The following is a 15,176-nucleotide window of genomic DNA, read 5'->3' as shown; positions in this document are numbered from 1 at the left end:
GAAGGCAATGTGCCTGAGTACTTGGATAAAATGTGGTTGCACTGCTGTGGCCTTCACCATGCTTAGGAGCAAATTTACAGTGATTTATACAGCTCTGGCTCTTCCAGTACAACAATGCTGCTCTAAATGGAGTTTATGGAAATAACTTGTGGGCTAGAGTTCTCAGACAAGAAAAGGTTTTGTTTAAATCGATGAGTGCTCCTCACCAATTGGGCAGCAGAGAGGTCAACCCTGCTGAATCTTTTCTGGTGAATGAGGTCTGCCATTGTTACTGCCCATCCTCTGCCAAGATCTGGTTTTCTTTTCTGTCCTCCTCTCTGGGCTCTTATATGAAGTATTTTTAGTTGAAAAATGTCCTCCTTCCAGATGGTAGCTACAAATAGGGCAGTTGGGCTGAAGAATAAAGCAGGCAAACCTTTTCTCTTGAGATGGTAACTCTATATAACTATAGTTGTTAAGATGTACAATGAGTTTTGTCTTGGTTTTCTATTTTATTTACATGGGAGACTTTTGTAAGTAGGTTATTTCTCTACCCAGGTAGAGGCAATGATACACTTTTATATTGGAAGCAGAACTTGGCCCTTTTACTTTCTTGCTGAGTATGTTAAAACCCTAAATTCATGTTAAAAACATGTAAGGTCACATTTTGTCAGGACAATCACTGTGGTTTTTTGGGGGGTGTGTTCTGGTGGAGTTTAGAAGCTGGACCTGAGAAAAGCTTCACTTGAGTGCTGTTGTCACAACATCACCTTCCTATTTTATGTAGATCTGGGTAGGGTTTGGTGCTTGTGCTGAATGTGTGCACCCAGCTGGGTGGAAATGCAGTAGAAGCTTGCCCTGTCTCCTCAGCAGTTGCTAACTTTGGCCATGTGAGTGGTTTGATACGTGTTACCTTTGTTTCCTTGTGTGACAGATGGAACAAAGTCTCAAGTTGCACGTCAGAGTCTAAACTACATCCAGGAAATTGGAAATGGCTGGTTTGGAAAGGTGAGGAGTTATCTCTTCATATTGCACAGATTGAGGCTTATTCTCAGGTGACTAGGCCTCTGTATTTACTTTAAAATGCTACTCAAGAAAGGAAAAAAAAGGCATACAAAATTTTAGTTGAAATTAGATATTTCCTTGCATGCTTTTTTTAGCTGTAATCACAGCTCTATTCTGTGCTTTTTAAATTTACCTGTAGATTCTTACTAGAGACTAGTTAGACATTTCACTTCCATGGATTTGATTTAATACACTCCTGTTTTTATCAATTCTTTTTAGGGAAAAATTAAGTAAATAAGTGGTCTTCACTAGAGAATGTTTTCTGAAAGCTGACTTGTAGATCAGTTGTCAAGATTAAAGTATGTGTATTTAATTATCAAAGCTCTGTGTTTGTAAAAAAGCCAGGAAATCTTTCCTGCAACATGTTTTTAGCTCTTGTTTTTCTTTGCAGGAAGACTACAAATGTTTTTTCCCCTCTGATTTAAGACAAAATCTCTCTTTCAGGTTCTCCTTGGAGAGATCTACACAGGCACTAGTGTAGCAAGGGTAATAGTGAAGGAGTTAAAGGCAAGTGCAGGTCCCAAGGAGCAAGAACAATTTTTAAGAAATGGAGAACCATATTAGTAAGTAATGTTTCACAGCTTCATTCTGCTGCAGATAAATTATGGATATTACTTTTGTTCAGTGTTATTGTCTCTACTTGCCCTCACATATAACTGTAATGTTTTTCTTTAAAATGTGAAATACACTCAACCCAAAGTGAGCAAAAGTTGTGTTCACATAACTGAGTGTGCTTTACCTTGGCCTGGGTGTGCTGTAAAAGCTTGGTCAGTGAAGAGCTTTCTCTTCTTGGTGCTTTCTAACATCCTGGCTCTATTTGCATTTAGGCTTAGGTTGTTGGCATTTGTCAGAAGGAATTGCATGCCTTCTGCTGCATTGGCACCATTGGTTTTGGAGCAATTTTGGAAAAGTAACTGATCTGGCTGGGAACTAAGCTGGCTAAAAGAAGGTTTACTTGTAGCCAGCTCTGTACCTTGGTGTAGTTCATGAGTTGCATGCTTTTATTTTTGGTATGAGGGGTTGTGGGAGGATGAGTGTGACTCTCATGTGGCAATCCTGGCTTTTGTGGGATTGAGATCCTGTGAGTTTTGGCTGCTGTCAGTGACACACTTGAGCAATACCAAGGTACAAATGGCATCTGTGCCTTTGGTGCTTGCACCTTCTGTTCCTGCCACCCCCCTCCAATGTAATGTGTTGAAACTCTGGTAGGGATTTCAGTGTGTTGCATTTTTCTGTGATCTTCCTGGCTTTAACTGTGTTTTTTCCCTCCAGCATTCTTCAGCATCCAAATGTTCTCCAGTGTATTGGGCAATGTGTGGAAGCCATTCCTTATCTCCTAGTTTTTGAGTTCTGTGACTTGGTAAGTGCACTTACATGAGATGCTGCAGTTGTTTTTCCACTGGTGTAAATTGTGTGTGGTATATTTACTGCCCTTTGCTCATGAAATTATTCTTTTGTTTGTTTTTTGATTAACCAGAATTTGAGAAGGCTTTTGTTTGTTTATTTTTTTAGAGGAACCACGATTACAATTTTTTGTTTGTACTATCTCCAGTTCATCATGTATGTTCTAAGTGCTTGTGGAGTGTTCTGAAGAGGCAAATAGCTGTTCTTTGATAATGGAGTTACCAGTGTCTCTGTCTGCCTTCAGCAAGGAGCTTGGAGGGCAGAGGGGTCATAGCAGGGAGCTTTTTAATCACAGTCCAGTGTCACATGCACATCCAAAATATTTGCTGTCTGCAGTCTTAATGTGCTTTTATTACCATTTATGTGAAAATGTTATTTTAGGAAAACGAAAGAATTTCTTCCTTTCTGCCTTCTCCCCCATCTCCAGAATGCCCAAATTTTACCCAAACTGTGCTGCTTTGTGCTAAAATGCAATGGTGGGCTCACTTCTGACATCAGTCATGGATTCTAATAGCTGGAATTTTCAGTTTCAGTCTTCATTCTCTTCCTGATCCTTTCTCTTATGGTACTCTTCTTTTCCCTGCATTCTTATCCATGTATTTCCTTTCTCATGCCCTTTTACCCCTCAAGCAGCTGCCTTGTGCCTCCTGGGCACCAAAAGAAAAGCCAGGATCACACTGAAGGGTGATCCCACTGCTGGCAGTGCCACTTGGTCCCTGCAGTGGGAGGGACAGCTCAAAGCCTTGCTCAGCCACTGCAGTCCTTGGAATGTTCCTGAATGTTGGGAGGAGCCTTTGAACTGTGCCCAGAGTGCAGAGCCATGAGAGATGGAAATTTGGATCCATGGGCTGGAAAGACTTGAATTGTTTTGTTGTGGCATAACACACTACTAAAACCAAACAAACCCCAGAGTCCAAGTGGCTGCCCAAACATCGGCTCAGTGGCTGCTTTTAAGGTTTGTTGTGTAGATGTCACCCAAAGCAGAGTTCCTTGGGAAATGTCAGGACAGAAATGATGTCAGAAGTGCACAGATGTTACTAAGGAATGAGCCTTTCAGAAAGGAGACAGTTTGCATTTATAAATTTCAGCAAGATCTTTTTTACCAGTTTCACTACTGCAGAATTTCCCTTTAAACTCAGGTGCAAAAATCTGCTTCTAGTTGTCTCAGGCAATTTAAATTACTTAGCATGAACTTGAGGTTTTGGAGAAATATCAATTAATCTGTTAGCTTAAATAACTGTATTATTCTATGCTGTTCTTTTGCTCAAATGTATTAACTGTGGTAAATTAATGAGGCAGAAGTGCTGATAAAATCCTTCTTTTCCAAATGGAAGAAATGCCTGAACTTTCTAAGTGACTGATCAAAGTGAAATATTCTGGGTTTGCTAACAATTAAAAACTCTGTGCCTAAGGTTAACAGATAAGATTTTTCATAGTTTTTCAATGTAGAAATAGAATACTACTTACTGCTTTTTAAACCTGCTATTCAAATTGGAATTTCTTTAAAAGGATCCTGGAAAGTGAATTGCATTTTATAGAATCTATCAAATATACATCCAAATCAGATTTAATTGCTGCCATGTTTTCAAATAGTTATGTCATTTAATCCAACTTTAAATTTGAAGATGGAGTAGCTTTTAAAGATTGCCCTACTTTACGTGTACAGGAAAAAATAATATCCTTGTTTGATTCTTCATTTTTATGCCAGAAGTTGTCATGATCCTGCAGAGTAATCTGGAAAGGATTTTATTTAAGGGGATAAAATAGATTTTCACTTTAACTGGGGGCAGTAAGCTTGACAGTTAAAGTGGTAGTTTTACAAATTTGAGTGTAGTTAGGTAATTTTTTTGGAATGGAAAATAAATGTCTGTGTTCATTATTCTATTCCAAGTGAACTAAAACTTGGTTTTAGAAAATTATATATTACAGTCAGTTAAACATAACTTTCATATTAAAGTCTGGCTCACTTAAAGAATCCTTACTTGGAAGAGCTGAGTATCTCCTAGACATGATGGAGTTTGTTTGTTTCTTTGTGCACACAAATCCTCAGGGGCTGGGCAGACAGGACAATGCTCCCTTTGCAGTCTGGTGCAGAGCCTGGGCAGGTGAGCAGCTCAGTATCCCTGTCACAGGGATGACACAGCTGGCAGTGTTGGAGTAAGTGCAGAGAAGAGACAGGAAGGAAGGAATGTAAGGGAAGCATGCTGGATTAGAAGATGTGGCTAAATAGGTTTTTTTTAGTAAAAAGGTTTTTAGGGGAGTGTCAGGAAGCTTTCTATCACTGCAGTTGGAATGGCAATTATTTTGGTTTTTTAGACTTCTAGTAATTGATCTCAAAGCTCTGTTTGTTTTTTTTTTCCCTGAAATTGAGTGAATTGGGGTGCATGGAGATGCTTCCAAAACACACAGGAGTGATTCTTCAGCAGAAAAAGCATAAGGGCAGGTGGAACTGAAGCGGTGGACTAAGGGTTCCAGTGGCTGTGTTGTTCAAATGGGAAGGATGAGAAACGTGGTCCTGTTCAGCTGCCAGTGGTTTAATGCTGAGCTAAAGCTCTTTCCCTTATGTTATGGTGATGTCTATGTATCTCCAACAAAGTAAACTTGTTTTAATCCCTTGTGTGTTTAAGAATTCAGGAAGATGAGCTGTGTTGGGTAGGAAGTTCCAATATCTTTGGTGATAAGTTCTTGTGAGGCTCACGTGGCAGTGTTGCCTTGTTTAGCAAATTTGGCATACTAAGTAACAAAAATGTGGCTATTCTGCTGACCAGCTCAGTCTGGAGGGTACAGAGGTGGTTTTATTCACACTCCTTAAAACTCCTAGCTTATCACAGCATGTCCTCCTTTTGCTCCTTCTCTTGCTTGGATTTGTAGCCTTTCTAGGGCCAGTTGACCTTGTCCTGGCTGCCCAGGCAGCCCTGTTGGATTATCAGTTCCCAGGCTCCTTGGCAGTGGAAGGTTTTGATCAGAGGCACTGGAAACTGTAGTGCAGAGACACCACAGCTGTCAGGGTGGCAATGCTGAATGTCAGGCAGGCTGGCTGCCTTGTTTTCTTGGCCACAGAAGCTCCTGATCCATTTCTGTTACACAAGATTGCTGGTTGCATGTGCAAGAACTGTTTTGGCTAACATTTAGTCTATTTTATAATGTAACCCAAGTTGCTCTGTGTCCCTTGCTTTGCAGAGCTGGGAAAGAAACAAGAGAAGTCAGTTGCACATAAGTGATCTAAGCTGTTAAATTCTATGCTTTGCTTGTGTTAAAATGATTTAGAAAATAGAAAATATAAAAATAGATGCTCAAAAAGGTCTAACAGCCCTTTTCCCCATATTAGTTGTGTTGTATGGTGGTGCAGTCTGCTATGAATAGTTAACTGTTCACTGTTAAACATTGCAGAATGATGCCAGGTTAAAAATAGTGGCTGCTGTCTTATTAACTTTAATATATTACTCAGCCCTGTGTGTGGCCAGCATTTTGTCAGCACAGAAATCCTCTAATGGATTGACATAATTTATGAGTAAAAGGAAAGTTATTCAAATGTGGAAGTTGCATGTATATTGTGAGGCTGATTTTGCTATCAAATTCTTACAGAAATTCTTCAAGTCCTGCAATTCCCTGGGCAGATGAGATCAGCAGGATGCAGTATTTGCCTGGAATGCTCTGTAGCTTACTTCAGGGATGGTGCTGTTAGGGGAAGGTGTCTGCTTGCAGTGATTGGTTCTTTTTTTAATTACTGCCACTTGAAAGCGTGTTCTAATAAAAAAAAAGAGAATATTTGCAATGAAAACGTCATAATCAAAGAGTTCAGTGAATTTATTTCATGATCATGGCCAATATGGGTATGAGCCAAAGAGCAGATTTATCAGTGGTGTGTGGTGTAACAATAAAGGGGGGGATGTGTCAGTTTATGACAATTTGGTAGAATGTGTTCAGTAGATGTAATTTGGAAACTGTTTCACATTTTTGAAACCTCATCAGTTTTAAAACCATCAGTGCCCTCTGGTTAGAAAGTCATGTCAGCCATTTGGGTGTCCACATGAACTCAGTATGGAATTTGCACAAACAAAAAGCTGCCAAAGAGCACTGACTGTAAGTGTGCCCCAGCTTCTGGCTGTTACAGAGGAAAAGTGTATTAAAACTTACAAAAATGGCTGAACAGAGAGGGATGGGAAGAAAGGCAAAATTTAGTTCTTCATGGAATCCCAGGAGAGGAGGGAAAAGGCAGAGTGGCAGAGGAGGTCGGAGAGAAAGTAGAGCCTTCCTCAAGCATGATTATTGAGCTTTTTATATTTAGATGTCTCTGCAGTGAATTTTGCAGAACTGCATTTATTCAGATATATATATCCTTTGATATTTACTGTGTTAAAAAGTCTGTCAATAAAGGGCCATTTTGTGGCTCTCAAAATAGTGCAGGGATAATGTTGCTGTTTTGCTACTGTCTGCTTTTAGGCAGGGAAGCATCATAGGATAATTCAGGCTAGCAAGGAGCTCAGGAGGTCTCCAGCCTCCTCCTCAAAGCAATATCATCCTGAGGTCAGACTGGATTTCTCAGGCTTTGTCCAGCTGAATCCTGGAAACACCCAGGGGTGGAAACTGCGTGTTCTTTCTGGGCAGCCTGCACCTCTGTCCTTATGTGCAAAACTCTTTTCCTTACCCTCAGTCTGAGCTGCCCACGTTTCAGCTCATGCCTGTTCTGTCTCATCCTCCATCCATGGAGGAGCCTGGCTTAGTCTGTAATAACTTCTCCTGGGCAGTCATTGTGCTGAAGTCTTTGTCCATGAGTGAGCCTGGTTCCCTCAGCCTGTCCTCATGGGGCAGTGCTCTGACCCCTGACCCGTGGTGGCTCTTTGCTGACCTTGCTGCAGTTTGTCCTGTTCTGGAGCAGCCAGGTCTGAGCACAGGCTCTGTGGGATCTGCCCAGAAAGTGCTGAGAGCTGCCCTGGGCCTGGCCCTGGCTGTGCAGCCCAGGAGCTGCTCCCAGCCTGCTGCCAGGGCACTCAGGGCTCTTTGGAGCTCCCAGCTCCCTTCCTGCAGAGCTGCTGCCCAGCTGCCACTGCTCACTGTGTGCTCTTGCAGGGGATTTTTCCTTCCCAGCCGGCAGTTTGCATTTGTCTTTCTGGAGTTTCATAAGGTCTCTGTTGAAACATTCTTCAGCTTCTCCAGGACCTTCTGAAGGGCAGTTCAGCCCCTGAGTGTGACCATTGGTTCACCCCAGTTTGGTACAAGCAATGTTCTTTTAGAGCAGTACCAAAAGTTCCTATTTTATATTTTTAACCTTGATTGTAGGCTTAATTAGACCAGAATGGGAACATAGAACCAATATGTTTCAAGGTGCTGGATTTAATAAAAGTTGGTTTTCCTACAAAAATATGTGCCTACATGAATAATTTACTAAATAAGGGATGTCACACAGCACTGCTGTTGCTAATGCATTTAAAAATTAAAAAGTAATTCCTGGGTGCGTTTCAGGCATCCTAGAACTTAATCCACCTGGGACAAGCCCTAAGCAAGCAGTTGCTGTTTTAATGAATGACAATTTTAGAGTCTGACTTTCTTCAGGCTCTTGCTGCCACCTACAGTCAGCTCAGCTGGGAGTTCAGGGCTTGGATTCCTTGGGCTCTGCCATTTGGAACCCGTGTGTGTTATAAACACTGTTCTTTCCTAATTGTTTGGAACTCTGCTCTGGCAAGAGCTTCCTGGCCCAGGGTTTGGGAAGACAATGGGCATGGACAAAGCTCAGGATGTTATGCTGGTGAAACAAGCTGTGATATACATTGTGCAGTCTCAATACAGAAATGTCTTTAAAATATTTTGCTAACCTTTCAGAAAGTCTATATTTTAAATAACAAAAATACAGGACTGGTGGATTGAAAATCAAACTGTGAAAAAAAAGAACAACAGTGGCATGAGAAATTTGTTTTTTCCCTTGCTTGGATTCTCTTACTTTCACAAGTCTCTCATTTCCTGAATGTTTGGACAGTATTCAATTATTTTCCTCTATTTCAAAGCTTCTTTTTTTAGTAATTTATGGAGTGCTTCTGTGGGCTCATTAATTACATATCTATTGCTCAGCATTGCCTGGGTTCAGTAAAACTGCTGCCATCATCAGAATTCTCTGACTGGAATGGGCTGTATTACCATGCTTTTTGTACAGAAAGCTGGTGAGCTGGCAATGTCTGAAACTCTCTTCTCTAGTCTCTCCCTCCCAGCCCCTTACAAATTTCCAGACAGACAGCTTTGCTGATTTGGAGCACTTGAAAACTCAGCTCATTTAAAAGCAGAGGCTCATCAAACTGCTTTTTTAATGGAAGTTATTAATGCATAACAGGTTTTATGTGGCAGTCTGATTTAGGATGTTAATTACTACATGATTAGATTAAAAACCCTTAAGGACAATACCAAATGCCTTAGATCACTTTTGTAAGATCCTTTATGGAGACTGGAAACTTGAGGAGCTTTATTTTTTTGAGCATAAATGTGGTAAATAAGTAATGTGGTCAGTTGGCTTTTTATTTGTTTGCAGAAATTATACCACATATCAAACAAGTTCATACTCATTTTTACTCCTAATGTGCATGGTCAATTTCTTTATGTACCTATATTTTGTTCAGATTCCCTTCTTACATCATCTGACTGCAGAACACTGGCATTAAAATCCATTACCTTCTCCATAGCATACTTTTTGCCTCAGTCAAATTTGTCAACATCACTTTTTGTTTTCTCTAAAAACTTGCATTCAGTTTTCACTGCTGCAAAAAGCTGTATCAAATATTATTTTAAATATAATTATAATACAATTATAAAATAAATAATAATTATAAAATAAAATTTAAAATTATTAAAATTTTTTTTTTATTCTACCAACAAATAAGGCTAATAAATATCTTCAACTTCTTTTACAGGGTGACCTGAAAACTTACATCTGCAATGAGCAGGAGCACATTAGGGGCGAGTCTCAGATAATGCTGCTGCAGAGAATGGCGTGTGAGATCGCTGCCGGCCTCGCTGTAATGCACAAACACAACTTCGTGCACAGGTGGGCTCCAGAGAAAGGCCACTGAGCCCAGATGCACTCTGAAACTCAGCTGGGTGTTTTCATTGAATCCAGGGGTATTAAAGACTGTGTTTGCACGAACAAGTGATGCTAATGAAGGTGCTAACTGAGCTGCAGGGCTGGGGTGCTCAGCTCCACCTGCCTGAAAGCTGATCAGCTGCTCTTTGGGTTTGCAGCCCATCAAACACAACCTGGTGCCAAGCCAGTCCACATGGAGTTGTGTGATTAATTCTTGGCCAAGTCAAATTAATTTCATTTATTGTGGAAGGAGGGATGTTAAAATTCAGTTACAGTGAATCTTATGGGCTGTGATTTTTTATTAGATTGTAGAAATTTAGAACTTCTTTGGCAATGTTACCTGTGTTAGTAAAAATAGGAAAAAAACCCCTTTCTATGGCAGTAAGGAGGAAGCTGAGTTTTGAAGGAAAATCTGACTGAAAGGGGTCTTCTCTCACTGGTGTTGTTCATGTAACATTTAAAGCTTCACTAAAGGAGGTAGTCACATTTCAAAGTAATCATGCTAGGAGAAAAATCTTGTTCCCATCAGGGGAAATGCTAGAATGCAAAGTGGCTCTGTGACTCTAATTATTTTAATATTTAATTAATGTAATGAATACCGAAAGAATGGCAGTAGTTGCAAAAGGCTGGGAAAATTCATTCATTAAACAACTTGCCCGAAAAAATACAATTTTTTTTTTTTATTTTAAATGTAAAGGCATTAAGGAACTGGAAGTTATTAACCTCTGAGATGACTAAAATATCAAAGAGTACTTGTTCTCCAAATGTGGTTTCATGGTGAAACCGTGGGTGCCACAAGACAGTTACTTTGTCAGTCTGTTCTCTGCTGTGAAGCAGCCATTGCATCACCCTTTCAGCAAGTCAGGAGCTTGTGTTGGAGCTTATTAATGAGCATCTTGTGTTCAGGGAGAAATGAACTCTCAAACCTCAGTCTTAAAAGGTGCAGGTTTAAAACAACAGCAAAACCCTGAAAAAACCCCAAAGCCTGTGCTCAGCTGGTGGCTGATGAACAGAACTCTTCTTTTAACCTATTTAACAATTTCAAATGACTTGAATGTAATAGCAGTTGTACCTGTCTAACAGAGGGATCAGTTTCTTGTCTTGCAGCAGCATGGCTCTGTAGGTATTCAATTTAACAGTATATTTTTAGTGAAATACAGATAAACTTGGTAAATAATTAATCTGTGGATCTGCAAGATTCTCATTGTAATGTTTACTTCTAGCAACACTATCCTGATGCTGTCAGAGTAAGTGGTAAAGCTCCAGCATCAGCGATTTTGTTGTTAGTGGTAAATTCAAGCAGCCAACAGTTTTTCTCTTCCAGGATATTTATTTAAATAATATAAAACAATTTGGCAAGCTCTGGGACATACTTGAAGGTTATAGATGTGTTTCTCACCTGTGTAGTTCAATGACTCTGGAAAGGAAAACATCATCATCTGTCTTTGTAGCAGACAAACTGTGGCTTTCAGACCATTTGTACCTCAGAGACTTTTTTTAAGCCAACAGAAGCAAAGGTAGAGTTCCTCCAGGGCACTTAATTGCCTAGCCCCCTCTGTGAAACTGAAAAGTGAAATATTTGAGCAATTAGTCTGCTGAGCTCTTTGCTGTCGCAGCCACAGTTCCAGCTTCATTAAACTTGCATAAATTTCTGAGTTTGCGTGATGGGTTTCCTAAAACTGTCTCTTTGTATTATTGCAGCAGCAGTGCTGGTTTATGAGTTTTTGTGGTCTGGTTTATGGTAGAAGCTGGAAGCAAATTCTGTGTCTATTCAAGAGCTTTGTGATTTGTTTATTGGAGGACTTCTATGAAATATATTATTTTTTCTGTTGGTCTTTTTCAAAGACTGTCTGTAGTTCTGGTCATGTGTAATGTATGGGTTTGTTACTTAAGGACCTTAACTGCAGATGTAAGATATTACTGGTTGCTCAGTATGATATTATAATAATTATTTAATCTGAATTGATGATAGATTTTGCTTATGACAGTTAAAATGCAAGCCAGGCAGTGCTAGGTGTGCAGAGGGGTGACATCACTGGAGCATGTGAACAGCCCACGTAATCTCCAGGAGAGGATTGTGAGCAGAATGAAATAACTGCATGGAAATGCTGTGTGTAGTTTGAATGCTTGAGAGTCTGCTCTAGGGAAGTGACTGCAGCTTGAACTTTTTTATACAGGACAGCATAATGGTGCAGGGTTTTTGTATGAAAGCTTTAAATGTGATTGCCTTGTCACTGTGTTCAGTTTTCTTTGGGTTCCAGAATGCAGAGTGGCTCTGTGGCTCTGATTCTCCTTTGAAGCAGTAGGAGTGCCCAAGGGAAATCTTCAGCCTTCTGGCCATAAAAGAAATCTTGTCCAATACATCCTCTCTAAGGAGAAACCCTATCAGTGTTTGTTTTTCCTGGAAGTGATGAGTGTTTGTGTAGAACTGTAGTGGCCACAGTATTCCAGTGAGATGTGGAATCAATTGTTGGCATGTGTAGCTTCTAAAACTTAATAAAAATGTCTTCATGTTTGGTTTAGGTCACAGTTGTACTTTAGAAATTACCTTCCCCAGGTCCTGTGCTTGGGTTTGCACTGCATGTGAGTTGGTTTTTCAGAGTGCAGGGGCTGGTTTGATTTGCTCAGAAGAGGATCAGGAAGGGAGCTGCAGGAGCTCCAGGAGCACACCTTGCTTGCAGCCAGCTCGCCTCAGCCTTCAGCAGGTTTAGGTCTATGGGATCAGGCTGTGGCTCAGGCACAGAGGATTGCTGAACTTGTCTAGAGTGGATGCTGAGTCCTTAGCACCATTTTGTGTTACTGATCTGCTTCTGGTACTTGCAACTGTAACCTGTAACTCTGCACAAGTCCTTGACTTTTAGATTCTAAGTTTCTAAAAAATAGTTTTCATTTGATACTTCAAACTGTGACCTGACTGTTCTAAGAACTGAAACTTCTGTTAACCCATTTGCATTTGCCTTGAAGACCTCCTGGTTTGTCTCACTGTTTGTTTGTTTGCATTTGCAGTGACTTGGCCTTACGGAATTGCTTCCTTACATCCGATTTAAATGTCAAAGTAGGAGATTATGGTATAGGATTCAGTAGGTATAAGGTGAGTTAATCTTGTCATGGACCACTTTTTTTAAAGGATTCAGGGGCCAGGGTTACAGCAAGCATGCTTGAAAGTTGTGAACTGATATTAGATTGTCCTTTATTTGAATTATGAACTTTCAATAGGTACCTTTCTAGAGATGAGTAGAGTTATTGCTTTTGGAATCTTCTGCTAAATCTACCCTTTTTTGGTCCTATTTACAGTGGTCCTACAATATGAACAAACTAATTTTAATGTGTTTTAAGGACACATTTGAAAGCAAAGTTCAAATTTCTTAATGAAAATACTCAAAATATTAAAGTATATCAATAAAGTGGTAAATCAAGGACATTATTTAAAACATTTTGTAAGTACCAAACCTTAAACAAGAAATTGGCATTCAATTTTCTGCTATGCAGTGACCAGTGAATGACTTTCCTCCATAGCACTATTCTCTGCTACATGGGGAAAACAGAATTATTTTTTTTAATTATAATTTTTTACATAGGCATCACAAAAAAACATATTAAGGAAAGGACTGTCACTGTCTGGAAGTTGATCCAATGTATGTTCAGCCTTTTTATGGGTTTTCTTTTCTTCATTTTCATCAATAATTTAGGAAGATTATATTGAGACAGATGAGAAGAAACTTGTTCCTCTCCGATGGACTGCACCTGAGTTAGTAACAAGTTTTCAAGACAGACTGTTATCAGCAGAGCAAAATAAATACAGTAACATATGGTATGTAGAAGGCTTTAAGAAATTTCTATGAGAGATCTGTGAACATATTTGCAAATGTTACATGAAGGAGTAAATAATATTTAAATTAGCCTGATGCATCAGATGTACAGTAGGTTAATCACTGTAAACCTGAAACTATATCTTGCTTTGGAAAGATGCTTAGAAATCTGTTGAGAGAAAGTTGGAGCAAGCAGAAATATTTAGCAGAATAATAGGTGTTTATATTAATAAACATAAACATTTAATAGTAATAAACATTATTTTATAATTATATTAATTAATAAACATTTTATATTAATAAAAATACCTTCAGATCTTTATAAATAAATGGTAAATGATTTTTCCAAAAATAAGTAGCTCTGACTGACATAAAAAGATGATCCCACTAGAGCCTGATGAAGTTAAAATGGTAGAACAGTGGCATTTTAATTAAAATGCTGTGTTCTTGCTGGAGCATTTGAGAGCAGCAATTAACTGATGGTTTCTGCTGCCAAAGAGCTGATAGACAATGGCTGGTGAACTCTTGAGGATGAACATTTTTGAAATAGCCAAGTTCCACTTCAGTTCTCAAGCCCCAAGAAATTTGGATAATGGAAAATTGTGGATTAGGCTAACATTTCTGAAAACATTATAGTTAATTCCTGCTTTATATTTGAAGGATATTAAATAGTAAACTGGGGTTTGTTTGGTGTTTTAAAAGTAGGGTTGCAGAAAGCAAGTGGGGTATGTAGAAGTTATGTAAAAACTAATTTGCTTCCATCCTCCAAGGAGGCTTCTTCAGCTCATAGCAGTTCAGTTCATCTGGACTGCAAGCAGCCAGGCCTTAAGTTTCCAATTTGTATTTCAGTGCCTCTTATGCAGAGCTGCTTTGAACAGGTTTGAAGTAGATGATTCCAGACACCCCTTCCAATCTAAGTTATTTCTACGTGCAGAGTCAGTTACTTTGCATTTTGAGCACAGAAAGATTCCCCAAAGATTAGCATTGACTGTACTCAGTGAAAATGTGATTAGTGTTGGATACAGTGTAGATGCAGCACTGAGCAGAGGCAGCTTTTGACCACTGCAGCTTGACAATAAAGAATTCTATGAACTCTGGAACAAAGATGAGTTTTCTAGCAGTTTGACCTATAACTGCAATTTCTCATGAAAGCTTTTTCTCTTCTATTGGACTAACTGTAAGGTTTTTTAATCTCATTTCTATACACCATAGTAAAAAAAAACCCAATATTTTTTATTTTTAAATTGTTGAAAAGATAATATTTTATTATATGTGAGGCTTTTCCGTTATCAAATAATTTGAGCTCTTCTGTGTTTTGTTGTCTTCATTGCTGTTGCCTTCAAGCAACTTTATTCTTCAGGCTTTTAGCATTCTCTCAAATGAAAGTTCTGAAGTTATTCTAGAGACAATGGGGAGTAGTATTTATTTCTTCTTGCCAGTTATGCTTTGCATATCCTTTCTGAGAAAAGCTACTCTAAAATAGTTCTGAGAGTGCCCAGTCCTGTGCTGCTCTTTTGCAGGTCCCTGGGTGTGACGCTGTGGGAGCTGTTTGAGAATGGTGCTCGGCCTTACTCAGACTTCTCTGACAGGGAGGTCCTAACCCATGTCATCAAGGAGAAGCAGGTTAAGCCCTTCAAGCCACGTCTGGAGCAGCCATACTCTGATAGATGGTAAACTTTAAGTGTTTCTATTTATTCATCAAGCTGCTGAAGAAGTTTCTGAAATGACTCAGTTCTCTTAAACACATTGAAATGGCTACCTGGAAACTCAGCAAACAAACCCTAGGTAAAGGGAGTAAAGGGACGTGCTGGAGATAGAAGTTCTGCCAGTGATACTGGTACTCTGAGGCTTGT

At 39.4% G+C, this 15,176-nt stretch overlaps 1 protein-coding gene across 1 annotated transcript in view; it reads left to right on the top strand.

Annotated features, from left to right (window-relative positions):
• The window catches only part of LMTK2 (lemur tyrosine kinase 2), a 41,963-nt gene that overhangs the window by 16,346 nt on the left and 10,441 nt on the right, over positions 1-15,176 (top strand). The window contains exons 4-10 of the mRNA XM_036392267.2: positions 914-987; positions 1,489-1,607; positions 2,317-2,404; positions 9,345-9,478; positions 12,521-12,605; positions 13,204-13,325; positions 14,844-14,993. Of these exons, the coding sequence (XP_036248160.1) occupies positions 914-987; positions 1,489-1,607; positions 2,317-2,404; positions 9,345-9,478; positions 12,521-12,605; positions 13,204-13,325; positions 14,844-14,993 (772 nt within the window). The remainder of the gene's footprint in view (positions 1-913; positions 988-1,488; positions 1,608-2,316; positions 2,405-9,344; positions 9,479-12,520; positions 12,606-13,203; positions 13,326-14,843; positions 14,994-15,176) is intronic.

This window comes from Molothrus ater, chromosome 16 (genome assembly GCF_012460135.2).
Source record: "Molothrus ater isolate BHLD 08-10-18 breed brown headed cowbird chromosome 16, BPBGC_Mater_1.1, whole genome shotgun sequence".
Classification (NCBI taxonomy): Eukaryota; Metazoa; Chordata; class Aves; order Passeriformes; family Icteridae; genus Molothrus; species Molothrus ater.
This window is presented reverse-complemented; position numbering and strand designations above follow the sequence as displayed.